This window comes from Bos mutus, chromosome 4, assembly GCF_027580195.1.
Source record: "Bos mutus isolate GX-2022 chromosome 4, NWIPB_WYAK_1.1, whole genome shotgun sequence".
NCBI classification, from domain to species: domain Eukaryota; kingdom Metazoa; phylum Chordata; class Mammalia; order Artiodactyla; family Bovidae; genus Bos; species Bos mutus.
Window position 1 is genome coordinate 74,658,553 of NC_091620.1, and position 27,939 is coordinate 74,686,491.

At 43.1% G+C, this 27,939-nt stretch overlaps 2 protein-coding genes across 3 annotated transcripts in view; one reads left to right on the forward strand and one right to left on the reverse strand.

The window, feature by feature from the left end:
• ARMC10 (armadillo repeat containing 10) overlaps positions 1-27,939 on the reverse strand; it is a 123,625-nt gene that overhangs the window by 32,604 nt on the left and 63,082 nt on the right. The window lies entirely within an intron of this gene.
• On the forward strand, positions 4,171-27,325 carry NAPEPLD (N-acyl phosphatidylethanolamine phospholipase D). Its single transcript, XM_005895252.3, is given in 5 exon segments — positions 4,171-4,265; positions 4,267-4,477; positions 17,634-18,277; positions 21,119-21,233; positions 26,877-27,325. Coding segments are annotated over 5 exon segments (1,179 nt in total). The 5' UTR covers positions 4,171-4,185; the 3' UTR covers positions 27,006-27,325.

The window sequence follows — 27,939 nt, forward strand, 5'->3', positions numbered from 1 at the left end:
TAAGTGAAAATTCTGAAATTGGAGACAGATATATAACAAAAAATAATTGGGAAGTCTGCTACATTTGAAAAAGGAAACTCCAACCTGGGTATGTTCAGTGAGATTTATTTTCTAAGTTTACAGAGCTGAAAGCTAGTCAGCAGAGCAGGATCCAGTGGATGGTCTTTGTGAGATTGTTCTGTATCCACTACAGGGTGATATTCGATGCAGAGCCTTCGCATGGCCCAGCCATCCAGCAGCTCTGTGTGTCTCCGCAGGCTGATGCTGCCGTGGTCGCCGGATCATCTGTTGACAAAGCTCGTCATTGGGCACATTCACCAGATGCACTTGTAGTACTTTTCCTCCAAAGGAACGAGCCCAGGTGGTCGCAGTTGGGGTCTTGTTCTTCTGGTTCCTTCTGATCATCTCACGCCTAGAGTGTGTAGCGTGCAACGGTGCATCATAGCGCCAGCACTTTGCGTTGTTTGAGCACCGTCACGGGCGTACACAATCCTGTGGATTCAGCGGTGTCCATGTGCTGCTCCCTCCTCTCACCCCAGGGATACATGAAGAGTCACGTGCACAGCACTGTGGCGGCAAGGGGGCCCTGCAGGGGCATGTGATGCATCTGAGCAGACAGATGAAGGAAGCAGACGAAGGGCCCGTGTTTGGGACAGAGGAGAGTGTGGGCAGAGCTGGAAGCACGCACCCTCATGGGCCGTCTTACTGACTTTGTCCTCATTCTGAGAACAAAGGACATCTCTAGAGGTTCCCCTTTACCACATCCCCCTCTTTAAAAAAAAAAAAGATATGCCTTTAAAAAGCTCTCTTCTGAAGTCTGGATTTTGTATGTGTTAGGGGTGGGGTATGTTAAGAGAGGATAGGTTTTGGTGGAGACCTGCTTCTAAGGATTAATCTGGATGAAAGCCTGAGTCGGGGGGGGGGGGGGGAAATGGGTTCCATGTGAATAGACAACTTTAAAAAAGTTTCTTGTCCAGGAAGAAAACAGTCCCCAAACCCATTTTTCACCCTTGTTTCGGTCTCCAGGCCCCTGGAAGCCTCTTTGCTCTCTCTTTCATCACCCCCAGAGCAGCCTGGATCCCAGAGATCCGTTTGCACTGGGTATCAGTGCTCACCTTGGATCCTTCCTTCCCTGTGATCTCAAACCCTGCCTCAGACTCCCTGGGGCACAGATCCAGTTTCTCTTCCACACTTGAAACATGTACTTAATTTCCCCTAATCCTTTACTGGGTTAGTAGGCTTCCAGTTCTGACTCATCCCATTTTTAACTCCTAGCCCCAACCTGCCCTACAAAGTGGCCAAAGTTGGCCACCATCCAGAGACTCTCAAATCTTAGTGATGCAGCTTCTTTATTGTCTCTCTGAATTGATCTTTCCTTTCTCACTATCACCGTCTCATCATCTTTTGCCTGATCTGCTATTCTGCCTTTTAGTTCTTCAGTTAAAAATAAATGATTATGATAGCTGCCTTGAAATTTTGCTGGGGATGTTAATTTAAATGCAGTGTGTGAAACATGCAGCATAGAGCCTCACTGTTAGTGACGTTCTGGGTTTCTTCTGTCTCTTGCTCGTTCATTTCTGTCCCTGGCTCCAGGTTTTAGCCACTCCATTTTTGTTTTTATCCTGCTACCAGAGTTGTTGTCCCCAAACATGCCCTATTTAAGTGCCTTTAGTGTTTCCGCATTGCCTGAGTGTAGCTAGACCTCCTCAATGTCACAGCCCCAGGCCCGTCCTTTTCATCCCATCCTCACACCTTTACCACCCCGACTCTCAAAGCCTTTCTTGCATCTTATGTTCCAGGTACATTTGACAACTGGGTGTTGTCTGAAAACCCTGCTTTTAGTTTTTTGTGTTTGGTTTTGAGTCAGAGTTCCCTTTTCTTTTTTCTCCCCTATCTCTTGATTGTTGAAAACAGTGAGCCAATACTTTATTATACATTTGGTAGAATTATTACATATGTGTGTCTATATGAATGTCTGTGTGTAACAAGTGCACACAGTCTCACAAACTGTTAGTCATCCCAGGGGGTGGGCATGAAGTCAAGCTCTGCCATTGGCTAGACATATTATCTTGTCCAGAAGTGACTTAAACTCTATATCTGTGTATTTTCATCTCTATAGTGAAGTAGGGTTTAAATGGATGGTTTTTGTTTCTGCCTGGACCCAAACTTTATTATAACCCAGGTAAAGCTATTCTATAGGAGGAACTGAGATAAATCTCCCAGATCCTTTGCTTTCTAATAGAAGTTAACAACTTTAGATGTTAACTGGATTAGGGAATAAAGAATTAGTTGTGTGAGTAGCAGGCACTTTATGTATATTATGTCATTTAATCCTTTGAAGCCTCACTTGAGATAAGTAGGTATTTAACAGATAAGATGATGGAGGACTGGAAAGGTTAAGTCACCTGCTCAAGACATCAAGCTGGTTAGACTGTGGTAGCTTTTGGGCTCTCGCACTAGCAGCCATGCCTGAGCGGAAGTGGGTGCTTCAGCTTTCGTCAGCTGTGGCTTCTTAATACACTTTTTCTCTGGACCATGAAGTGTTTACTCCAGACAGTTTTGGGGGAAAAGTGTTTGGTTGTGTGTACGTGTTCATCCTGGGGTTTGAGTTATTTCCCTTTCTTCCTGGTAATATTTCTGTTTAAACACCAGTGAAATCAAATCATAATGCTTAGCTCTCTGTTATTTGTGCTTATTTTTCTCAGAAAGCAAATGTTCGTTTAACAGAATAGGAAGGGGATGAAATCCTTGGCAGGTGAATGGATAGTCTTACTGTATCGTTGCTCACTTTAATGTGTCTGGAATCCTGTATAGCCCAAAAGCAAGGATTTCAGTGCCTTGAGGGAGGTGGTGTAAGTGGGCGTAGGAGCAGTAACGAAGAGGGTGGCAGCCACGGCTCGGGTTTATTGAGCTGGTGAGCCTGATGCGTGGGACTAACGCATGTGAGGATGTGCATACACGTGTGTTACATTTGCTGTATACATTTTGCCTGCATGTTTCTAAGTGCTTTACTTGCATTTGCTCTTTCAATCCTCTTAATAACTTTGGAGGCTGGTATTATTATCATCTCCATTTTTTAGATGAAATCAAGGCACAGAGAGGATAGGACACTTGATTAAATTCGTAGAGCTAGGATTCATGCTTGTGGTTCTATATCTGAGTTAATTGAAATTTGTATTGTTAACCTGTTACATTGATGAAATGTCTCTCAACTAATGTGTATCTCCTTTTTTGGTGTTTGGACTCAGTGCACTTTTTGGAGGGCGTTAGTTTGTCAACTGAGAAAGCAATGGCACCCCACTCCAGTACTCTTGCCTGGAAACTCCCATGGACAGAGGAGCCTGGAAGGCTGCAGTCCACGGGGTCGAGGCGCTGAGGGTCAGACACGACTGAGCGACTTCACTTTCACTTTTCACTTTCATGCATTGGAGAAGGAAATGGCAACCCACTTCAGTGTTCTTGCCTGGAGAATCCCTGGGACAGGGGAGCCTGGTGGGCTGCCGTCTATCGGGTCACACACAGTCAGACACGACTGAAGTGACAATAGCAGCAGCAGCAGCAGCAGCAGTTTGTCTTCAAAGTAAAAATAACTAGGCCTTGTGGGGTTGTAGTAAGTCATTGGAATTAATGAAATATCCTGGAAGAACTAAGACAATCCTTCTTATTATGTGTTATTAACCATGATATTTAAAAAATGTAGATATGAAATATTACAAATTCATGAAGTTACTTTATTCTATAGACTTATTGAAATGGAAATTTTTCTTATGTTTCAGTGCTGGCTAGTGAAGTAGATTTGTTTTGAATTACAACACATAAGCAATTTTTAAAATGTTTGGCAGTAATAAGGAAAACAAACACCTTTTCTATTTAGCAAGCAATAACAGTGGATTCTTGGAGAAGGCAATGGCACCCCACTCCAGTACTCTTGCCTGGAAAATCCCATGGACGGAGGAGCCTGGTGGGCTGCTGTCTATGGGGTCGCACAGAGTCGGACACAACTGAAGTGACTTAGCAGCAGCAGCAGCAGCAGCAACAGTGGATTCTAAAATGATATTTTGTAGGAAGAAAGTTTCAGCCTAATAGAGGCATAACAGCATGTGTATGTTTTAACTTCTTTATGTTAAAACTCAGTATATTCTTCTCCCCTCTGCTTTCTTTGTTTTTAGGTCTTCACCAAAGAACATGGATGAAAATGAAACCAACCAGCTCCTGATGACAAGTAACCAGTATCCTAAAGAAGCAGTAAGAAAGCGCCAAAATTCACGAAAATTCTGGAGGAAGTGATTCTTCTAGGTTTTCCAGGAAGAGTTTCAAACTGGATTACAGACTAGAAGAAGATGTAACTAAATCAAAGAAAGGAAAGGATGGGAGATTTGTTAACCCTTGGCCAACGTGGAAAAATCCCTCTATTCCAAGTCTTCTCAGATGGGTGATAACGGAAAGAGATCACAGCAGCGTTCCATGCTCCAAAGAGGTAGCGTTTGTCTTCCAAGTGCTGTGTATTTGCTCTTTTTTTTAAAAAAAAATTATTGATTTATTTGGCTGGGCTGGGTCGTCTTTGCTGTGTGGGTGTTTCTCTGGCTGTGGCAAGCTGGGTCTGCTTGCTAGTCGCGGTGCCCAGGTTCTCGTTGGCAGCAGCTTCTCTTGTTGCAGAGCATAGGCTCTAGAGCATTTGGGCTTCAGTAATTGCAGCATGTGGGCTGAGGAGTTGCAGCTCCCAGGCTCTAGAACACAGGCTCAATAGTTGTGTTGCACAGACTTCGTTGCTCTGCGGCATGTGGGATCTTCCCAGGCCAGGGATCAAACCCGTGTCTCCTGTGTTGGCAGGCAGATTCTTTACCACTGAGGCACCAGGGAAGTCCTGTGTATTTGCTCTTAATATATGTATTCCTTAACTTTGCTGTAAATTGTATTATGACACTCCAATTAGGTAATCGAGCCCTTTTATAGGATAAGGTTGTGGAGAGATGACATGAATAAGGTACCTTCACATTCATAGTGGAGCCGCAGAGTGCACGTGTGTGTAACTAGCTCTGATCCGGTAGCAGCTGGAAGTAGGAACAGAATGTCTTAAAAGTTCAGGGAAGGAAGTTGTTGATTCTGACTGGTGGGATTGGAAATGGTTTTATAGAAGAGATGATCTTTGAGGTAGGCCTAGAAAGATAAAAAGTATTTGGCAATGGTTTTCCCAGTGGATGGTGGCATGAAGAAGGTCACAAAAGGTGAGAGTGCATGACGTGTTCCAGATTGTACTAACCCGTGCTTTGGAATATGGATTATGAGGGTTAAGCCTAGAGTGCTTGGTTCTTCATTCTTGGATAAAGCTGCTAAAATTTTAAAAGAAATCATCAAAAAACCTTCCATTCCTTTAAAAATTGAGAGTAGGTTCCTGGCCTTTCAATATTCCAGTTATACTTACGATGAAACAAACTTTGGCCCACAGTTTATTAGATGAATGAGATTTCACTTTGGCTGGGAGTGGGCGGCTCCTAATTGCAGTAGGACTTTCTTCTCTTAGTTTCTTGCCGCTCTATTCCTCCTAACCCACCTTGTCCTGTCTCTTCCAGCAATGCCTGTCCTGTCAGACATTGTGGGGAATTGAGAGATAAGGAAGTAGACATAGGAAGTGGATGGGATTGGAAGTGGGAAGTGGGTGGGAAAAGAGTGGGGACATCCCTGAAGGCTTGATCCACAGTGAGGCAGGAGGTGGGAGTAAGTGGGTGGTGGCGACATTGGATCTTTTAGGTAAGTGTGTCCATTTTTCTTTAAAGGATATGGGATTAAAAAACAAAACACAACCCATATTGTCACTTCAATGCCATGGAATGTGTGTACTATTAATCCTAATTAACAGAATTAGCATGAATAATATTTTCCCAGCACTTTTTAAGAGTGAGTCAGGAGATTAATAAATAAAACCTTATTGTATGTTTAAACTTTGTGGATGGGAGGAACAAGAACATTTTTGTTTCTTCTAGAAAACCCGGTATGAAGAGAAACGTGGAGTCAAGCTGTGAGAAGAGGGGCTTAGGGCAGGAGGCCAAGATGGGTGGGCTACCTGTTGGGTAAAATTCCTTCCTGGTATTTGGGCCACAGCCTCTAAAAATATAGCAGGCAGTGGCACCCCACTCCAGCGCTCTTGCTTGGAAACTCCCGTGGACAGAGGAGCCTGGTGGGCTGCAGTCCATGGGGTCTCGAAGAGTCGGACATGACTGAGTGACTTCACTTTCACCTTTCACTTTCATGCATTGGAGAAGGAAATGGCAACCCACTCCAGTGTTCTTGCCTGGAGAATCCCACGGATGGCGGAGCCTGGTGGGCTGCCGTCTCTGGGGTCGCATAGAGTCGGACATGACTGAAGCGACTTAGCAGCAGCAGCAGAGTTAATTTACAAGCTTCTTGCCATGTAGGTATTACCGAAATAGTGACAAGAGTACCCTATTCCTTACAGAGATCCATGCTGATTATCTGTTTTATATTTAATGGTATCTACATGTTAACCCCAAACTCCTAATTTATCCTTCACTGCCAGGTTTTCTTGTGCCTACAGCAGCCACCACTGAGCTTTCCAAGTCTGCGAGTCTATCTGTTTGCAAATAACTCCATTTGTATCATTTTTCCTTAACTATACCTAAAAGTGATACCAGATTTTATTTGTCTTTCTCTGACTTCCTTCTCTCAGTATGGTCATTGGAAGGGCCATGTACATTGCTGCAGATGGCATAATTTCAATTTTTTTAATGGCTGAGTATATATTCCCTTATATGGATCTGCACCACATATTCCTTACCTATCTTCATCTGTCTTCTTCATCTGTTGATGGACATTTTGGCTGAATCCGTGTGCTGCTGCTGTGAATAGTGCTGCGGTGACTGTTGGGACGCGTTTGTCATTTCAAATTACGGATTTCTCTGATAGACACCCTGGATGGTACTGCCGGGTATATAGCTTGATACTGTTAGTTTTTAAAGAGCCTTCATACTGTTCTCCATAAAGGCTGTTACCAGTTAACACAGGAGGGTTCCCTTTTCTTCATGGCCTTTCCACTATTTATGCTTTGTTATTTTTAAATTTTATGTATTTGTTCATTCAATTTTGGCTGTACTGGGTCTTCATTGCTGCACAGGCTTTCCTCAGTTGCAGAGAGCAGAGGGGCTGCTCTCTCGTTGTAGTGTGTGGGCTTCTCATTGCGGATGTTTCTCTTGAGGAGCCCGGGCTCTAGGTGAGCGGGCTTCAGTAGTTGCGACACGTGGGGTCAGTATTTGCAGCTCCCGGGCCCTAGAGCTCAGACTCAGTAGACCTGGGACACAGGTTTAGTGGCTCTGAGGCATGTGGGGTCTTCCTGGACCAGGGATTGAACCCATGTGTCCTGCATGCACAGGCAGATTCTTTCCCACTGAGCCACCAGGGAAGGCCCCCTCCCACGTTTATTCTCTGTAGACTTTTTGATGTTGGTGATTCTGATTGGTGCAAGATGATACCTCATTATACTTTTGATTTGCATTTCTCTAATGGCGAGTGACGTTGAGCATCTATTCCTGGGCTTTTTTCCTTAAAAGAGCCTTGTGAGTAATATTTGCCAGTTGAAATGAGCTTCTTGAGAGCTTCTTGATTGCCTTGGACAGCACATTGCATGAGGGAAAGCCATGAATACAGTAGCTCTGCGGGCCTTGCGATGCAGTTCCTCACTCCTGGTTTTCCAGTTGTTATTTTGGGAAGTGTCCACAAAGGAGCAGCATCTCTTCTTTCCCAGCACTGGTCACTAAGGGCAACTAGAAGATGAGGGCAAGTCTTGCTCCTGGGTTGTTAGTGGGAGCCCACGGTGCTGGAAGAAACACCCACCTGGGCTACGTCTCGATGCTGTCACCTCTTACCCTTCAGCCTGGGGCAGATCTCAGCCCCTGCCAAAGTGCTGTGTTGAGCTTGCTGTCCTCTGTAGGTGGGGACTCCAAGGAAGGAGGCTGTAGGTGGGAATGCCTGGAGCACCAGGAGACATGGAGGCCAGGTGACTTCTCAAAGCTATTGCAACGACGAAGTCTGTCGTGTTTTCCCTGCACTTAGCTTAGCTTAGTTTTCCGATGGCCCTCCTGGATCAGGACATTCTGGTCTCATTACAGGGTACAAGGCACCACAGGTCCAAGGGGGTTACTCTCTTGGCATGTCCTTCCCAGCTCCCTGAGCCCCATGACAGTCCAGCTTTATAATCTCTCAGGCTCCAGGGATGAAATACTAGCCCTGAAAAGTCAGGCATGAGGTGGGAATAGAGTCTGCTTCTTTCCTTTTTAGGTCGTCATTTAATTTTTAGTTTTATGTTGGAGTTGTTGTTGTTCAGTCATGTCTGACTGTTTGTGACACCATGAATGCAGCACACAGGGCTTCCCTGTCCCTCACTATCTCTGAGTTTGCTCAGACTCATGTCCATTGAGTTGACGATGCCATCCAACCATCCTCTGTCTCCCCCTTCTCCTCCTGCCCTCAGTCTTTTGCAACATGAGGTCTTTTCCCATGAGTTTGCTCTTTGCATCAGGTGGCCAAAGTATTGGAGCTTTAGCATCATTCGTTCTGATGAATATTCAGGGTTGATTTCCTTTATGATTGACTGGTTTGATCTTGCTGTCCAGGGGACTCTGAAGAGTCTTCAGCACTATAGTTCGAAGGCATCAGTTCTTTGGCCTTCTTTACGGTCCAGCTCTCACATCTATACATGACTACTGTAAAAACCATAGCTTTGACTAGACGGACCTTTGTCAGCAAAGTGATGTCTCTGTTTTTTAATGCACTGTCTAGGTTTGCTATAGCTTTCCTTCCAAGAGGCAAGCGTCTTTTAATTTCATGGCTGTGGTCACCATCTGCAGTGATTTTGGAACCCAAGAAAATAAAGTCTATCACTGTTTTCATCCCCTCCCCCATCATTTGCCATAAAGTGATGGAACTGGATGCCATGATCTTAGTTTTTTGAATGTTGAGTTTTACGCCAGCTTTTTCACTCTGTTCTTTCACCTTCATCAAGAGGGTCTTTAGTTCCTCTTCACTTTCTGCCAAAAGGGTGGTGTCATCTGCATATCTGAGATTGTTGATATTTCCCCTAGCAATCTTGATTCCAGCTTGTGATTCATATAGCCTGGCATTTTGCATGATGTACTCTGCATAGAAATGAAATAAGCAGGGTGACAATGTACAGCATTAATGTATCCATCTCCTAATTTTGAACCAGTCTGTTCCATGTCCGGTTCTGTTGCTTCTTGATCTGCATACAGGTTTCTCAGGAGGCAGGGAACGTGGTCTGATATTCCCATCTCTTTAAGAATTTTCCACAGTTTGTTGTGATCTACACAGTCAAAGGCTTTAGCGTGGTCAGTGAAACAGAAGTAGACGTTTTTCTGGAATTCCCTTGCTTTTTCTATGATCCAGCAGATGTTGGCAATTTGATCTCTGATTCCTCTGACTTTTCTAAATCCAGCTCATACATCTGCAGGTTCTTGTTTCATGTACTGCTGAAGCCTAGCTTGAAGGATTTCAAGCATTACCTTGCTAATGTGTGAAATGAGCACAGTTGTGTTGTAGTTTGAACATTCTTTGGGATTGCCCTTCTTTGGGATTGGAATGAAAACTTGCCTTTTCCAGTCCTGAGGCTACTGCTAAGTTTTCCAATTTTGCTGGCATATTGAGTGTAGCACTTTAACAGCATCATCTTTTAGGAAAAAGCTCAGCTGGAATCGCACTACCTCCATTAGCTTTGTTCGTAGTAATGCTACCTAAGGCCCATTTGATTTCACACTCCACAATGTCTGGCTCTAAATGAGTGACTGCACTATCGTGGTTATCCAGGTCATTAAGATCTTTTTTGTACGGTTCTTCTGTGTATTCTTCCCAACTCCTCTTAATCTCTTCTGCTTCTGTTAGGTCTATACCATTTCTGTCTTTTATTGTGCCCATCTTTGCACGAAATGTTCCTTGGTATCTCTAATTTTCTTGAAGAGATCACTGCTGCTGCTACTGCTGCTGCTGCTAAGTTGCTTCAGTCGTGTCCGACTCTGTGTGACCCCATAGACGGCAGCCCACCAGGCTCCCCCGTCCCTGGGATTCTCCAGGCAAGAACACTGGAGTGGGTTGCCATTTCCTTCTCCAATGCATGAAAGTGAAAAGTGAAAGTGAAGTCTCTCAGTCGTGTCCCTTAGCGACCCCATGGACTGCAGCCTACCAGGCTCCTCTGTCCATGGTATTTTCCAGGCAAGAGTACTGGAGTGGGGTGCCATTGCCTGCTTCAGGAGAGATCGCTAGTCTTTCCCATTCTATTGTTTTCCTCTATTTCTTTGCATTGTTCTCTTAAGAACACTTTCTTATCTCTCCTTGCTGTTCTTTGGAACTCTGCATTTAGTTGGGTATTATCTTTCCCTTTCCCCTTTGCCTGTCACTTCTCTTCTTTGCCCAGCTATTTGTAAGCCCTCCTCAGGCAACCATTTTGCTTTATTGCAATTCTTTTTCTTGGGGATGGTTTGTGTCACTGCCTCCTGTACAGTGTTACGAACCTCTGCCCATAGTTCTTCAGGCACTCTGTCTACCAGATCTAATCCCTTAAATCTATTTCTCACTTCCACTGTATAATCATAAGGGATTTGATTTAGGTCATACCTGAAGCCCTAGTGGTTTTCCCTCCTTTCTTCAGTTTAAGTCTGAATTTTGCAATAAGGAACTCATGATCTGAGCCACAATTATTTCAGGGCTTGTTTTTGCTGACTGTGTGAAGTTTCTTCATCTTCAGCTGCAAAGAATATAATCAGATTTTGGTATTGATCATATGGTGATATCCATGTGTCGAGTCATCTCTTGTGTTGTTGGAAGAGGGTATTTGCTATGACCAGTGTGTTCACTTGGCAAAACTGTTAGCCTTTGCCCTGCTTCATTTTGTACTCCAAGGCTAAACTTGCCTGTTAGTCCAGGTATCTTGACTTCCTGCTTTTGCATTCCAATCTCCTCTGATGAAAAGGACATCTTTTTTTGGTGTTAGTTCTAGAAGGTCTTGTAGGCCTTCATAGAACTGTTCAACTTCAGCTTCTTCGGCATCCGTGGTTGGGGTATAGACTTGGATTACTGTGATGTTGAGTGGTTTGCCTTGGAAACGAACCAAGATCATTCTGTCATTTTTGAGACTGCATCCAAGTACTGCTTTCAGGACTCTTGTTGACTATGAGGGCTACTTCATTTCTCCTAAGGGATTTTTTCCCCCCATAGTAGATATAACGGCCATCTGAATTACATTCGCCCATTCCAGTCCATTTTAGTTCACTGATTGCTAAAATGTTGATGTTCACTCTTGTCATCTGCTGTTCGACCACTTCCAATTTACCTTGATTCATGGACCTAACATTCCAGGTTCCTGTACAGTATTGTTCTTAACAGCAGTCGACTTTACTTTCACCACCAGACACATCCACAACCGGGCATCATTTCTACTTTGGCTCAGCTCTTCATTCTTTCTGGAGCTATTTCTCCGCCCTTCCCCAGTAGCATATAGGACACGTGCCGACCCGGGGGCGGCTCATCTTTCAGCGTCATATCTTTTTGCCTTTTCATACTGTTCATGGGGTTCTCATGTTGAAGTAGAGTTAATTAATATGGTTATGTTTGTTTTAGGTGTGAAGCACCTTGATTCAGAAATACTGAGATGTGAGTCTGTTTTACAAATTGATGGATTTGTATCCGTTTTTAGATGGGTCGTGGAGGTGCTTTCATATGCTACTGGTCCTTATCTGACTTGCTTCTCATAGTATGAGCTTTTCCAGAGGCATCACTATCATTGTAAGTGGTCTGATTCATTCTGTTTCATAGCTGAGTAATATTCCCTTGTATATATGGACCCTGTCTTCCTTATGCATCTCTTTGGTGATGGACGGTTTGGTCTTGACTTCCGAGTCTGGGCTATTGAAATCGTGTTGCAGTGAATTTTCATGTGTACAAAGTTTTATAGTTTCTTTCAGATATGTGCCCAGGAGTGAGATTACAGATAATTTAGCTCTAATTATTTTTTAAGGGATTCCATAGTGTCTGACTGGTGGCTCTTACCACTTCACCTTCTGAGGAACGAGCTAGGAGGGCTCCCCAGCATTTGTCATTTGTAAAGGTTTTAATGATGGCCACTCTGAATGTTGGGAGGTGATCCCTCATTACAGCTAGAATTTGCATTTCTCCACTAATGAGCTATGGAGGTGCTCCTAGGCTTTTTTTTTTCCCCTGATAGAACGTTATGACTAAAAGTTACCTCACTGCATATCCTGAAATTCACCCTGTTTTGTATTTCCTCGTCATTACCTACAGTGCATTTCTCTAGGGGAGGTTCCCTGCAAAGCCACAGGTCTTATGCGGCAGTCCACCTCAGCACTAGTTTTCCAGGTACTGTTACAGGCAGCAGCATTTGCCCGTTCCAGGCACTGGTTCTACAGGGAACAAGGCGACTAGGGTGAGACCTGCTCCTGGGTTGTTCCTGGGAACCCCGGGTGCCAGAAGAGATGCTGTCTCAATTCTTCCACCCCTTGCCCTTAACCCTGGGACACATCTCGGCTTATGCCAAGGATGGGTGCTGAGGTTGCTGTCCTCTGTGGTGGGGTCTCCAAGGAAGGGGACCAGAGGTGTGGTCCCTGAACCCCAGGAGATGTAGCATCTAGCTGACTTTTCAAAGCTCTTGCATCCCAGGGGGTCTGACTTGTTTTCCATGCACTTAGCTGTTAGCTTACTTGTTGGATGGCCCTTCTGCACTAAGACAGTCTCGTCCCAGCCTGAGGTTCCCGGCACCACAGGTCCAAGGGGGTTGCTTTCTTGGTGCATCCTTCCCAGCTCCCTGGGCCCCATGAGAGTCCTGCCTTAGGATCCAGCCTCAGATACCAGGGATGAAATACCAGCCCCAAACAGCCAGGCATGTGGGGAATAAAGTCAGCTTTTTTCCCTTTTGAGATTCCCTGGTGGCTCAGATGATAGCGTCTGCCTGCAGTGTGGAAAGACCCGGGTTTGATCCCTGGGTTGGGAAGATCCCCTGGAAAAGTTTCGGCAACTCACTCCAGTATTCTTGCCTGGAGAATCCCATGGATGGAGGAGCCTGGCAGGGGGTCCTTTTTCCTATTTTATACCTGTCAGTGTCCAGATGTTCATCCCAAACTGCAAGGTTATCTCTCTCTCCCAGCTTTCCCTTTTGGTAACCCTAAATGTCTCTTTCTGAGCCTGTGAGTCTGTTTCTATCTTACAAATTGGTGTTTTTGTTTCAGTTTTCAGATTGTTCTTGGGGTGACAGCACGTGCTAGTGCTCTTTCTGACTTGCTCCTCGTGTTTCCCGTCCACTGTGACCGGACTCACTTCAGTGTGTGTCACGGCCAAGTGCCCCCTCTTATATCCGTTTGATGTCTTCCTCTTATATCTGTTTGATGGTGAACAGCTGGGGCCTGGCTTCCAGTTCTTAGCTCTTGAAAGCATGTTGCAATGAAACTTCAGGTGACCATGTCTTCTCATTCCAGTTTCATTCTGATACAAGCACAGGTGTGTGATTACAGATCAAATGGAGCAATAATTAGTGTTTTAAGAAACCTGCATAGTGTCCTCTGTGGTGACTATTACCAGTTTACCTTTCGAGCAGAAGGCTAGGAGGATTCCTTTTCCCCACACCTTCCCCAGCATTTACTGTGTGTAGAGTTTTTAGTGATGGCTCCTCTGGTTTGAGGTGACCCTTCATTGTAGTTAACATTTGAACTTATCTACTAATGGATACTGAGCATCTTTAGTATTTGTCTTTTAGTAAAAGCCTGAGAAAAATCTCCCTCTTTAAATGGGCTTCCTGAAGTTTAGCCCTGTTTTGAATTTTCTTTCAGTTACCTGCCTGCATGCTACTCCTCCGAATTTTTGCAACCCTCTGGACCGTAGCCCTCCAGGTTCCTCAGTCCATGGGGTTTTCCACACAGGAATACCAAAGTGGGTTGCCTTTTCCTCCTCCAAGGAACCTGCAAATTTCTCCAGGTGATTAAAAGCTTTGCAGACTTTCTCACAAAACCAATATTGTAAAATTAAAAAATTAAATTAAATTAAAAAAAGCTTTGCAGGCTTTCTGGTGCAATTCAAAAGAGCACTGGTTTTCCAGTGGTACTTATATTAGTGTCCACAAGGCGGCAGCATTTTCGCAGTCCTAGCAGTGGTTTAATAGGGCCAGGAGGCGTTAGGAAACCTGCTCCTGGCTTGTTCCTGGAAACGCCCGGTGCCAGAAGAAATGCCCTGGAATGTCTCAGTACTTCCACCCCTTACCCTTCACTCTGAACATATGTCAGCTTATGCCAAGGATTGGTGCTGAGGTTTCTATCTTCTGGGCTAGGGTCTCCAAGGGTCTCTTCTGTGGGGACCCTGGAGCACCAGGATGTCTGGAAGCCAGGTGATGTTGCAAAGCTATGCAGCCCAGAGTCAGTCGTGTTTTTCCAGTCCTTGCTTACCTTTCTTGTCCAGTGACCCTCCTGCATCAGGACAGTCTGGTCCCATCCTGAGGTTCCAGACAGGACAGGTCCAAAGGGGATACTCTCTTACCACATGGGTCCCAGCTCCCTGAGCCCCATGACTGCAACATTAGGATGCAGCCAGCTCAGGCTCCAGGGAGGAAGTACGAGGCCTGAGGAGCCAGGCATGGGAACTGAGTCAGCTTCTTTCCGTCGTAGATTGTCGTTTTTCATTCATGTGGGACTACTGTTGATTAACGCTGATGCTTTAGGGGACAAGCATCTCGATTCACATACCGTGATGTGAACACCTAGTCTTTTTTGGAGTCTTGTCCCATGTAGGTTATTCCAGTGTTAAGAAGTTTCTCTGTGCCAGCCAGTTGGGCCAGGTTTCTTACTGATTTAGATCTGTGAGTGTTACTGTAGGTGTTAATTCCAAATAGATTGTTTATTCTTTCCTCCCAGGATTTCCCTTTTGATCCCCTAATTTTCTTTTCTACGTTTGTGAGTCTGTTTCCCTTTAGAAATCGATGTGTTTGTATCTTTGGTCAGATAGCACTTGCAGGTCATATGGTATTCTAGTACAGTTTCTCGTTTTTGGTCATGTGAGAATTTTTGTTGTAAATGTCTGATTTCATGGAGTTTCATGGCTGAGTAATTTTCCCTTCTGTGTACCCCATCTTCCTGAACCATCCTGTGCTGATGGCCAGTTTGTTGCTGGCTTCCAGGTGTGGACAGCATGTTGCAGTGAATGTGACGTGCATATATATTAATTAGTGTTTCTTTCGGATATAAGCCCCGGGTGTGAATACAGATCAAATGTAGGTCTGCTTACCATTCATAGAACCTTCATAGTATCCTCCTTTGGTAGCTTTCCTGGTTTCCCTTCGGAGAATATGGCTAGTGTGTTTCCTTTTAACCAGCTCCTTTCTAGGATTGATCATAGAGTTTTTAATAGTGGACACTCTTCGACTGTTCCAAGGTGATCCCCCATTGCAGTTACCAGTGGCATTTCTATCCTGATGAGTGCTGGTGTGTTCCTCTTATGTTTGTGTGTTTTAGTTTATTCATTTTACTTGGAGGATAATTAGTTTAAAATATTCTGATTTTTTCTTTTTTGCCAGACATCACTGTGAATTGGCTGTAGGCACATGTGTCCCCTCCATCCTGAACCCCACTCGCGCCTCCCTCTCCAGCCCGTCCCTGCAGATTTTCACGGAGCACCGGCTTTGCATGCCGTGCTCCACACATTACCCTGCAGTGGGCATGTATTTTACAGATTCTAATGTATGTTTCAGTGCTGCTATAATGCATGATCCCAGCCTTGCCTCCTGCAGAGTCCAGAAGTCTTATGCCTGCTTTCCATCTGTGTTTCCTTTGCTGCCCCGTATGTGGGATCGTTGGTTCTGTCTCTCAGGATTCCATGTATGCTTTACTGTACGGTCTGTCTTTCTCTGTCTGACTTACTTAACTCTGTATAATAGGCTTTAAGTTCACCCACCTTATTAGAACTGACTGAAATGCGTGGTCTTTTGTTTTTTTAATAGCTGAGTAATGTTCCACTTTGCGTATGTACCATAAATTCCTTATCCATTCATCTCTCAAAGGACAGCTAGGTTGCTTCCACATCCTAGCTATTGCAAATAGTGCTGCAATGAACACTGGCCTACATCTGTCTTTTTCAATTCTGGTTTCCTTGGGGTATATGCCCTGTAGGGCGATTGGTGGGTCATATGGCAGTTTTAATTTTAATTTTTTTAAGGACTCTCTATACCGTTCTCATAGTGGTTGGACAGATAGATAAACATAGAAGAGGAAGTGGACAATTAGGGTAGAACAATAAAGTTTCAAGATTAAGTTAGGACAGAAACCTTTTCCATCACTTCCTGCTGAAGTGTACTTCCCTGTTCCATCCTACACATGGATGGCACAGCTTCAGCTTTTACTTTGAAATTCCTAGTCCAAGCAAAAATTGAAGCATGAATTTTCTCCCAGTGACAATCAAATGAGTAAAGCAAATTGCTCTGGAAAAGAAGAGCTTTTCCTGGTTCAGGGAATTGAAAGTAATGTTTCTGAGGTGAGTGGGAAGGTGGGGTGGAGGTTGAGTGGGTACCCAGTTCTAAAGACAGCCTCATGGGACATACTTGGCAAGTTTCACGAGTGGCTTCCTGGGAGAGACCTCAGTGCAGCTCAGTGGCAGAACAGCAAAGCGCAGTTTGTGGAAGTTTTATAGAACCCAGGAATATGACCCTAAAACGAGCTCCCCTGGCGGCTCAGCGGTAAAGAGCTCACATGCAGTGCAGGAGCTGCTGGACATGTGGGTTCAATCCCTGGGTTGGGGAGATGCCCTGGCCAAGGAAATGGCAACCCACTCCAGTATTCATCCCTGGAGAATCCCCTGGACAGAGGAGCCTGGCGGGCTACTGTCCATAGGGTCGCAAAGTCAGACATGACTGAAGTGACAGCGTGCACACATGTATGACCCTAAAACACAGCTTCTTGTTGCTTAACCCAAGGATTAAATGTAGAATAACCTAAGGTATAGTACTTAACACATCTGTTGTAGTTATTGGTTCACACCTGCTTACCCCCAAAAGTGATCATCTTATCACGTCAGGACCACATTTCACTTTGGTTTGACTAGTGGTAGAAAACTTCAAAGGAAAAGAATGAGGAGAATCATCTTTGCGTGTGATTGTCCAGCAGTGTGATCACAGTCCTCTGCTTTGAATTCTGTGTACTCAGAAAGTTAGGTTCATAAGAGATCCAGGATCTGCAGTTATGTTGTCAAAGGTTTTCTTTACTATTTCTAGAGGCTGACCTCCAGAGGCAGTTTTGCATTAGCTGAGCTTCTGGCACTTACAGAAGAGAGCCTTTACAAATATTTAGGAAAGTCAGCAGTACTCCAAGTTTTAAATTTAATTTTCCCTTTGTCAGCTGTATTTGCGAGTAAGATCTTACATTACTATCTAGTGATTACTGTGTCTGATTCACAAAGAAGTATGCATTTTCAGTAGAAAAGCAAAAGAAAAAAGATTTATCAAATGACTTCAGTTCTTCTCAAATAACCCTTCTCTCTATAATTTAGGTCAAAATGTGCTCATGATGATATATACCTTCTGTTTGTTTTTAAATATAACTGCTGCCTTTCTTTCTTTGTACACATAGCTTGATAAAGAACTCCCGGTGCTTAAGCCGTATTTTATTGATGACCCTGAAGAAGCTGGAGTGAGGGGAGCTGGGTTAAGAGTCACATGGCTGGGACACGCAACAGTGATGGTGGAAATGGACGAGCTCATCTTGCTCACGGATCCCATCTTCAGTGCTCGGGCCTCCCCATCGCAGCGCATGGGTCCCAAGCGGTTTCGTCGTGCCCCATGCACTGTCGAGGAGCTGCCCCGGATAGACGCGGTCCTTGTCAGCCACAACCACTACGACCACCTGGACTGCAATTCTGTCATCGCTCTCAATGAGCGATTCGGTAACGAGTTGAGATGGTTTGTGCCCTTGGGGCTCCTGGACTGGATGCAGAAATGCGGCTGTGAGAATGTGATCGAGCTGGACTGGTGGGAGGAGAACTGTGTCCCCGGACATGACAAGGTCACCTTTGTGTTCACGCCTTCCCAGCACTGGTGTAAGAGGACCCTGATGGATGACAACAAGGTTCTCTGGGGCAGCTGGTCTGTCTTGGGGCCTTGGAACCGATTTTTTTTCGCAGGAGATACTGGTTATTGCTCTGCTTTTGAAGAGATAGGAAAAAGATTTGGCCCTTTTGACCTTGCAGCTATTCCCATTGGCGCGTATGAACCAAGGTATGTAGGTGTCCAGAGAAAGCATTCCTGCTAAATGGTAAATCAACTGGGCTCAAAGTAGTCATGATACATGTAATCTGGGATTTTATGGGTGGTCTTTGTTATACATTGGGTAGGGGCTTGTGCGTCAGACTCAGTTAAAATTTTTTTTTAAATTTTAAACCATTTTAATTAGTCATTATCAGTTAAATTATTCAAAATCAGAAATTATATTGCCAAATAAAAAAAACACCACAGTTTAAAGAATTACTATACCTAGCACAAAGTTCATGTACTATTCCGACTAAAGTTAAACCCATCAGCTGATAATCAAATCTGACCCCAGCTTTGCCTCATGTGGAAGGTACTCTCCTTATAGAAAGAACCACCTTTTGCTCCATGACTGGACTGCCCCCATTCCTGCCCTGTGTTGAGGGCCGAAAAAGCAAGGACTTGGCCTTCAGCATCAGTCCTGGCGATGGTCTCACTTCAGTGAGCAATGCAGTCAGTCGGGTCAAGACACAGTTTCACGACTCATGGTTTCACTGGCCTTCCAACCTCTGCGCTCATCACCTGACTTCAGAGCAGATAAAGGTCACACTAGCATTTGAGACCCCTCCACTGCCTATCTTTTCCTTAACACTATTTAAAGAAAAAAAGAAGTGATTTCAAAGAACTTGGTTCGATTTCCATGGACTGTGGTTGATTTGTACATGTGAAGAGAAAATAAACACTGAAAATAATGAGATAAGGAAGGGCTAATTTTAAAAATGTTTTATTTTCTAAGGTGCATGTGTATGTAGGTCATGTATGCAGACAGTGGTATGTAGGATGGCATTGTATGTAGGCAGTCCTACAAAGAAGAACACGGGCACAGACGAACTGAGCAAGTCTGACCATTTGTTCTGATTTTGTTATACTTAAAACTTTTTTTAAGTTCATCGAAACCATTATTTCTCCCTTCTTTCCCCTAGTTTCTTCATTTAAGGAACTAGTTTTACCTTATTAAAAACTATTATGAACCAGTAACATTGCCAGAATTTCCCTTTTCCACATACTTCTAATTCTGAACTCTATGAAATCTCAGAATATCAACCTGTTTACACATCAGTTTTCTATGGTATTGATCCTTATTCAATATATCTTCTTAGTATATTAGACTACTTCTTATATGTAATTGTGAAAATAAGGTTTCGTATGTAGCAAGATACATGTGTCATATATATAGGTGATGATACAATGTGTACAGCTTAAGTACACAAATGCACTCATATAATTCCCCTTCTTGCTTGCATTGTAGCTGTCTTGTTCCTAAGATGGGAGAAGGATCGGGGAGGGGACAGTATTTGCTCTAAATAATTAAATCATGGTAGCCTCTACTCTGCAATCCAGTTATCTGGTCAGTACTAAAGTTTTAGAAGTAATGTTATCAGCAACATTTCAAAGTAGTCTATAAATGTAAGACGATTACACCCAAAATGATTTTCAATGATCTTAGAATGCTTTCATCCTTACATCTGGGATCCCTGTCATCAAGTTTCCTATCCAAGTCAGGTAGGATTTTAAGTTTTTAATTTTTATACCGGAGTGAACATTTTTAATTTATTTCAGACAAACATGAAGGTAGAAAGGAGTATGTGTATTTCTTTGATTTGAAGTACAAGTTTCAAAAAATCAGTAGAAACACCTGATTCTACAGCAGAACCAGTAGAAACTGTTTTCATCCTGCCCTGACTTCTGAGTGTCAGGAGATAGAGCAGAGCAAGTGTTTCTCTCATCTGCTGTTGAGCAGAACACAGGGGCTCTGTCCTGAGCCCTGCAGCTCCTCACCATCGGTAACACCCCTTGTGCTGTTGCTAGACTGGCTTTTCCAGAATGTCTCTAAAAACCAGAGCAGCTCCCTGCTGGAGCCAGATCGCTGAGTTTTAACTGCAAATCAGCTGACAGTAGCAGACCCAGGATATAAATAATGTGAAGACACTTGTTTTTCTAAAGTGGTGGCTGGGAAAGCAGAGGATTTACTTGTAGATAGTACATTTTACTTATCAGAAATAATTCTTTGTCCTGAAAGTGCTGGTTTTATCAACTAAGTTGGTGCTGTATTTGATGCTTTGAATAAACTCTGTCTTGTTTAATGCTCACAACACTCCTGTGAAGTGGGAATAGCTACTATTTCACAGACAAGGAAGATGCAAGCTGGAGAATTTGAAGTGGCTGCCAAGGCATTCCCAGGAATCCGTAGAGCCAGGGTTCACGCCCAGGCCCCCTGTCTCCAGAGCTCTGCTCTTCCCAGGCGTGAGGCAGCCTCAGCATTTCTACACTCTGTCCAGTCCCCCAAAGTCCCCTTTTTTCTTACCAAACCACACACTTCATCTTTGGTTGTATGATGTTTAATTAAATCCTTGATTAGTAAATTGGATTTTTTTTTTTTGCTCCTGATATTACAAATTATACAGTAATTTTTGTTTGCTGTTCACTTTAGCATATTAAAAACGGTTTCTGTAAGTTATTCAGGTTATTTTGCAACTGAAGTTTTGATTTTTAACTTGTTACCCATTATTCCACTTCTTTGATTAACACCAAGACTGCAAGATATCTTTTTAAGATAAGACATTTCTTCAGAATAAATCCTCAGTAAAATGAAAATACATGTGGAACAAAATCTTAGTAGTCAAAGGGGAGTTTTGCTTCAGACTTACCTACTGTATAGCAGTCTGTACAAAAAATATTTTAGTGGTCTGAGGGCGATGGTTTTGACTACTGTGACTTACTCCTGTGTAGAATGGTAAAGGTTGATGAAGCAGTAATTAGAATGTAGTGTATACTTCAAAGGCCATATTTAATAAATTACTGTTTTCTAAGGTGGTTTATGAAGTACCAGCATGTAGACCCAGAAGAGGCTGTAAAGATTCACATAGATGTTCAGGCAAAGAAGTCTGTGGCAATTCACTGGGGAACTTTTGCCTTAGCAAATGAGGTAAGTACGACTGTGGTCACAGTAACTCATTGTGTGTCTGACATAGGATAGGATTCAGGCATCAGTGCACCTGGCAGTGTGTTCAGAAACCAGACTAGAATCTGGACCTGTATGGTCATCATAGTCATCAACGTGAATTACAGTGGTAAATTATTAATTAGTAAAGCAATATTTATATACAGTGAAAAAAGCCTCTTCATTGCATGGGGTCTTTTGAATTATTTATATAACCAAAAATATGTGTGGTCTTAGGAAATAGAAAAATGAATTATCATGTCATTCCTCTTAAGGCAGACTTTTGTTTAATGGAAGATACAAGATATGTACAGAATTACTCTAAAAGTAACTTATAAAAAGTGGGACAGATGAAGGGGTCTCAGAGTCAGGGACTGTTACTAATTGAAGGGGTCAGGGAGAGCTTCATGGAAGAGATGACATTTCAACTTGGCTGTGAGAAGGTAAGGAAGAAGGCATCTCAAGGAGGGAAGTGTGGGCGTGGAGATGGTGAGCAGTGAGTTCAGCCGGAGTACGAATGCTATCAAGAGCAGCAGGGAAGTAAGGCTGGACAGCTTGGAACTTTTCAGAAGTGTTATTTGTCCAGTAAACACTGATTCTGTGTCTGCTGTGTGCCAAGCACTGGGGTAAATAAATGGTGGTTTTATTCCTAGACTAGTAGAGAAGACTTCATTTTCCTATAAGGTACCCGGACCCTAGACCTCTGCTAGTAGGCAGAGTTGTGGGATCAAACAGAAGCTTAGCAAAAAGCTTTCTCTCCTCTCCTGGAGCCAGGGCCTGTCCTAAGCAAAACTTAGAAACGGACAAGTGAACTGAGCTGCTGCTCCTTGCTCTCTGCGGCACCTTCCACATTCCAGGGCCCCTCTGCAAGGAGTCCTCTGCTTTTTAAGCATTCCCTGTCCCTGTCCTTTTTCTGGCCTGCCTTCTCCCTGGTTGCATCTTATTCCATAATTATACACTGCCTGCCCCCCGTCTACTCCCTCCCATCAAAACTCCCCCTCTGCAGTGCTACTATCCTGAACTACACTGTTGGGGGGACACAACAGAATCAATAGCTGAACGACAGGGCATAGGAAGGGTGAAGGAGAGTATGTTTCTGTGTGCTTGGAGAAACACAAGTACACAGGTCTACCGCTGTATTTAGTGGCAGTGTCTTATTCCATGTGTGCGCGTGTTCCGTATGTATATAAATTTAGATGTAAGTACGCTTATTTATGTTCCATATATATTTCGGCAACTTAGATGAAGTAGTAGTATTTTATTAAACCCTGCAAACAGAAGAGTCAAAAATGAGTCCTAGATTTTTAACTTGAGTAACTGGGAAGATGGTTATGCTCTTGACTGAGATGGGAACTTGAGAGGAGAGAAAAACCTCAGTCTTTAAGAGTTATTGTATTATTCAGTCTTACTCCTGTTAAAAATCTAACCTTCACCTTTACTTCTTAATGAAACATAAAACACAAACTCATTTAGTCTTTTTGACATTAGTTCTGTAAATCTGACAACTGCAAGTTTGCTAAATATAAAGAATTTGTGGGGAGGATATTTAGTCTATGCTTTGTAGACAGTTTAAAATGATCTGCATGTAAATAGTTGTAGTAACTGCTTACTACAGTATAAGCAACTTAAGGATGTCCTTGACTTGGCAAGACTTAAATCAGAGGTCGCTGTAGATATATTTAACCTGAGGAGTGTTGAGTGAGTTTCTTACATGTATTTAAGCATTTAAGTCACTAGTGTTGGTGGAGACAAACTGCAGGCACTACATAATATGTGTTAACTTCTTAAATGACCAGGCTCTCTATTTTGAGTGTCTTATATCTTCGAAAGGGAACAGTTTGAGTTTTCTGGGGCTGGTGCCTGGCCTTCAGTGGGTCCAGACTGCTGGGAACTTTCACCACTTACTCATATTTATGTCTGATCTGCTATCTTGATCAATACATATTGTTTGGTCCCAGGTCTATGGGGCATTTCTGTCTTCCCTGCAGGACTAAGGTGCCTGCACTAAAATAGTTTTCTTGCCTGCTTCTCAAGTTATCTTCTAGATGGTTGAAGCAACCAAGAACTGACCTGTGAAGAAACTCACAGAGATAGTGCAACATCAAAATCCATACGAAGTTATAGCTTATAACTAAAGTTACAGTTTAGGAAAGAAATTATTAGTGTGAGATAACTGTGTAAGTGTTTTGTTACTGGCTGAGAGTTGTAGAACACAGGGGAAGTGGGGAAGAGTTTCGTCATTTTGAAATCTCTTAAAAACAATTTTGCAAAGGAAAGCTTCTTGGGCTATTAAAGTTATATTTTACTGGTGATATATCAGCAATCTCCTATGTGCAAAGAAAAGATGAAGAGTAGATTTCTGTTATCAACTAACCTTAATAAGTGGCTATTTCTAGGACTACAGGGTAACGAATGCTTAGTTAACCTCAGTTACTCAGCAGACAGTGGCAACGCATCTCTGAACACAGCCAATAAACCTAGAAGTGAGCAAGCAGGGAGGAAAAAACTTGAGTGTGGCCAGTAGCTGTTAGCAGATCTGTACATCTGAAACCACAGAAAACTTGCCTGGTTTTCCTACTGCATCACTGGCTGGCCCTTCATAGTCTGTGGCTGATTCCTCCTCTCCCTCCCAGCAGTGAGAATGTTAGGACACCATAGTCCAGGGGCCCCTTCTCTTTAGCTGGTTACTCCCTGGGGGAATCTCACGAGTCTCATGCCTTTAAACACGGTCTTTGCACTGTAAGCTCTCTAACCTAGGATTTTCCCTACAATCCACATTTACCTACTTTTCTCCACTTAGATGTCCACCAGGTTACAAAAACTTCATACTAAAAGTTAAAAAGCTTCATTCCAAACTTCCTGTTCTTTCCTCAAACTTGTTTCTCTTGTATCTCAGCAAATGGCAAAATCCTTCTTCCAGCTCCTCAGGCTAAAATCTTTACCGTGTATATCCTCTGTCCCACTTTCTCCAAATGCAGTCAGCTCACCTTTCAGACTCTATTTGGACTCTGACTGCTGCTTATCCCGTTCACCAGTGCCACATTGCCCCTTGCTGTCTGTTCTCCACACTGCAGAGGGCAGCGACCTTTACCCCTAAACCAGATCAGGACACTTCTCTTCAAAGCCACAGTGATTCTAAGGGTCGCCTGTAAAGCCCCCTGCAGTCTGCTCCATTGCCGGGAGCCGGCATATTGCATATTGAGTGCAGCACTTTCCACAGCATCATCTTTCAGGATCTGGAATAGCTCAACTGGAATTCTGTCACAGCCGGGAGCCAGCGTGAGGAACTCCGCCCATGACAAAGGTCATGAGGAAGGAGGCTCGGCATACGCAAAGGCGGGATCGAGCCTCAGGAGTCCCCCTGGAAATTCTCGAGCATCTACCCCCAAAACCAGAGTCTGCCTACTTTCTGCTTTGTGCTTTCACCTACACCTCTGACTTTACGGGGGGCTGTCCCCAACTACCTCTCTCTGAAAAAAGAGTTAGCTTACAGCTCCAGTTAATAATTCCTGGGTGTGACAGTGTTTCAACCTACAAACTCCTTTGGAAATCCTCTAGCCTGCCTGAATAGGTTTTTCCGGCCACATGTGATTGTTCAGAGCCTCCCAACTGTGAGGGGGGGAGGGGGGGATATTCCAAACTGTCTAAACACAGATTCCTTTGAGTAGTTAAAAGATTGATTAGAAATTGTATTGGTGAAGGGTTTTTCACTTATTGGGCCAGTGTTTGCTGCTAAGTCTCCATATCCCTTACCTGCTGTGTCCCTGGCAGTGTATTGATTAATATAATTGGTGTAAGTAGTAGCTTTAATGTTTGTAACCTTGGACCCTTGAGTTAACTCTTTTCTTGATTGAGCCCACCACACCTTTGCCCTTTAGGAATGCAACTTTATCTAATGCTTTTGGAGGGTGGCTCCTGACTTTGGAATAATCATCTTTAGAGAAAAATAAGTTTCTTAAAATGTTAACAGGCCTCCTGGCCAGAAGATGATATAAATCACCTGAACTTTTGCATATGATAAGTTTGAAAGTCTGGCTTTGATTAGGATCAGGAACTGCTGTCCTTGATTGACTCTACCCCTTCCCCCATTATCCTCTATGCACAACTTAAGGTATAAAAACTACTTTGGAAAATTAAAGTGCGGGCCTTGTTCACCGAAACTTGGTCTCCCCATGTCGCGCTCTCTCTCTCACTCTGGCTGAGTCTCCATCTGGAGCGCGGAACCCACCATGCTTACTAATTATGCCTGGGCTTCTAAGATCCGACTGGGGAGGCCTCAGTGTCTCCTCTCCTTTGGGAGAACGGAAGGACGCCTGCAGCCTACGTAAGTGGTGCAAACTTCTTGTCTTGAAGTTTTATTGGTCTCTTGCGTAAACCAAGCTACTCAGCCTCTTTTCTCCACTGAATTTCCTCACTGAGCTATCCTCATTCTATTACTCTTTATATCTTTGATAAATATTTAAATAAATAGGTCGCCTATGCCGTCTCTCCTTCGAATACCCTGGATCAGCCGGGGCTGGACCCCAGCACTCCATCAGCGTTTGTTCAAGTGTTGCCATCTTCTTAGGTGGTTGTATTTAAAATTAAACCTCCACCTGATACTATTTTGTCCCCAGAACACATCACCCACCCCAGTACTGTTTTCTTCCTTGTTCACGTCTTACCTGTCTGTGTACTGGGATGTAAGCTCCAGGAAGGCCAGCGCTCATATTTGGCGCCCTGACCTGGCTACTCCAGGTGCTCACAAGACACTACTGCATGAAGGGCAGCAGCGGACTCGCCGCTGGCGATCAGAGGAGAGACCCGGTGATTTTTACTCCTGCTTTTAACTTTCACATTTTTACAGCTTTTCTGATTGAAATTGAAAAAAAGAAAATAAAAACCTTTTCTGTAACAGCTGTTTTTTCCCCCTTTATTTGATATAAAATAGCCACTATCCAATGTACAGTTTTAACTCAAAAGAGAAATAGCTGGTGAAATGACTTATACCTTTTACTTTAATAATTATAACACATTCAAGTGGTTTTATTTGGAAAACATTTGAGTAGGTTGAAACATCCTTCAGTAGTGTGCTATCTTCCTTTTTAGCTGTGAAAAGGTGAGGAAGCACAGTGAAACTCCACTGTCAAATCTTCTCCAGCTCCCTCTCCACGTCTCAGGCTACAGAAGTGGTGTCTGGCGGGGGCTTGGGGATGACAGCCCTTCTGCAGCCAAAAATATCGTCTCTAGAGTTTGCTTACACACAGATACTCTTCCTTATAATCTAAGTTTCTATATTCTCCCCCAATATTGGTAACACTTAATTCTTTAGCACTGGTTCCATTTAGGCTGGAATTTCATGCAGGGAAAATAGTGATCAGAGTTCATGCAGTCTAATGTTCAATCTAAGCTGGCACCAAAGTTGATATACATGGTATTAGATAAATTGATAAACGTGTGACACTTATAGCAACAATGATTATATATTAGAAAGTGATTGACTCATCTGCTAATCTTTCAATGAAACAAAGATATTATTTTAAGCGGGCTGTGTTGGTTTATTTTAGTTGAAATCTTGTTTGAACTATCCCCTCAAATATAGGTGTGCTTAATCTTTTTCCATTTTTGTTTCTCTCTGCCCTTTGCCAGCATTATTTAGAGCCTCCAGCGAAACTGTGTGAAGCTCTAGAAAAATACAGACTTAAGACTGAGGATTTTCTTGTCCTGAAGCACGGCGAATCAAGATACCTTAATACTGATGATGAAGATGTTGAATAATATGAACACAAGAGTTTTTCATGAAAAAGGCATCATTTGATATGTGAGAAGACGAAGAAATGCATGAATATTATGATTTTTTACATTTGGAAGCAACTTCTGTAGGTTTATGTTCTGTTATCACCTGATACTAATATGATTGCTGGTCCATATAAACAATAGTTCAGAGGTGGGTCATTAAAATCCACATTAGCCAACTCATTGTTTAAGGTCCTATCTCAGTGACATAAACACTGCAATGGTTTTTGTTTTTTTTTTTTAACTAAAGCATTCTACTTTCATGGTAGAGTTTTGAGGTTATAAAAAACTGATTTTAAAAACTCACTCCTCTTTTTATTCTTAGGGGCCTTCTGCAAGGTAAGTCAAGGTTATATACCTACCTTGATTTTCTTAGAGGCCTGCACAGAGAAACATTTTTTATAGTCACAGAGTAAATGATGACATTGATTCCCATATGCTTATAGCAATTTGTGCTCTATTAAGATTATGCCAAATGGTAAGTGATTTATTTTTTTAAACATAGGAGTTTTGGCTAAGTTACCATTTGTAAAGACAATTTTTTAAAGAGAGGAACAGTATGTTCTATGGCACATCTACAATCCTATGGCAGAAGCCCTCTGAGCTGGGAAGTGTGGTTATGAGACATGACTTATGAAATTTTTGATTTTTAATTTAAAAGTCAGACCTGCTCAGCACAAATATAGCTGCAAGGAAATAATTTAAAAAGACAAATGCACATCTTATATGTTGATAGACCATATACTTTGGATTTTAATTTTTTCCCTATTCCATCTCCTCTCTATGTATATGTACTCATTTTTTTTTTTCTGGTTTCTTAATAATGCTGGCAAAGGGCAGAGAGAAACAAAAATGGAAAAAGATTATAAGATTTCAACTAAAATAACCAACATAGCCTGCTTAAAATAACTCCAGT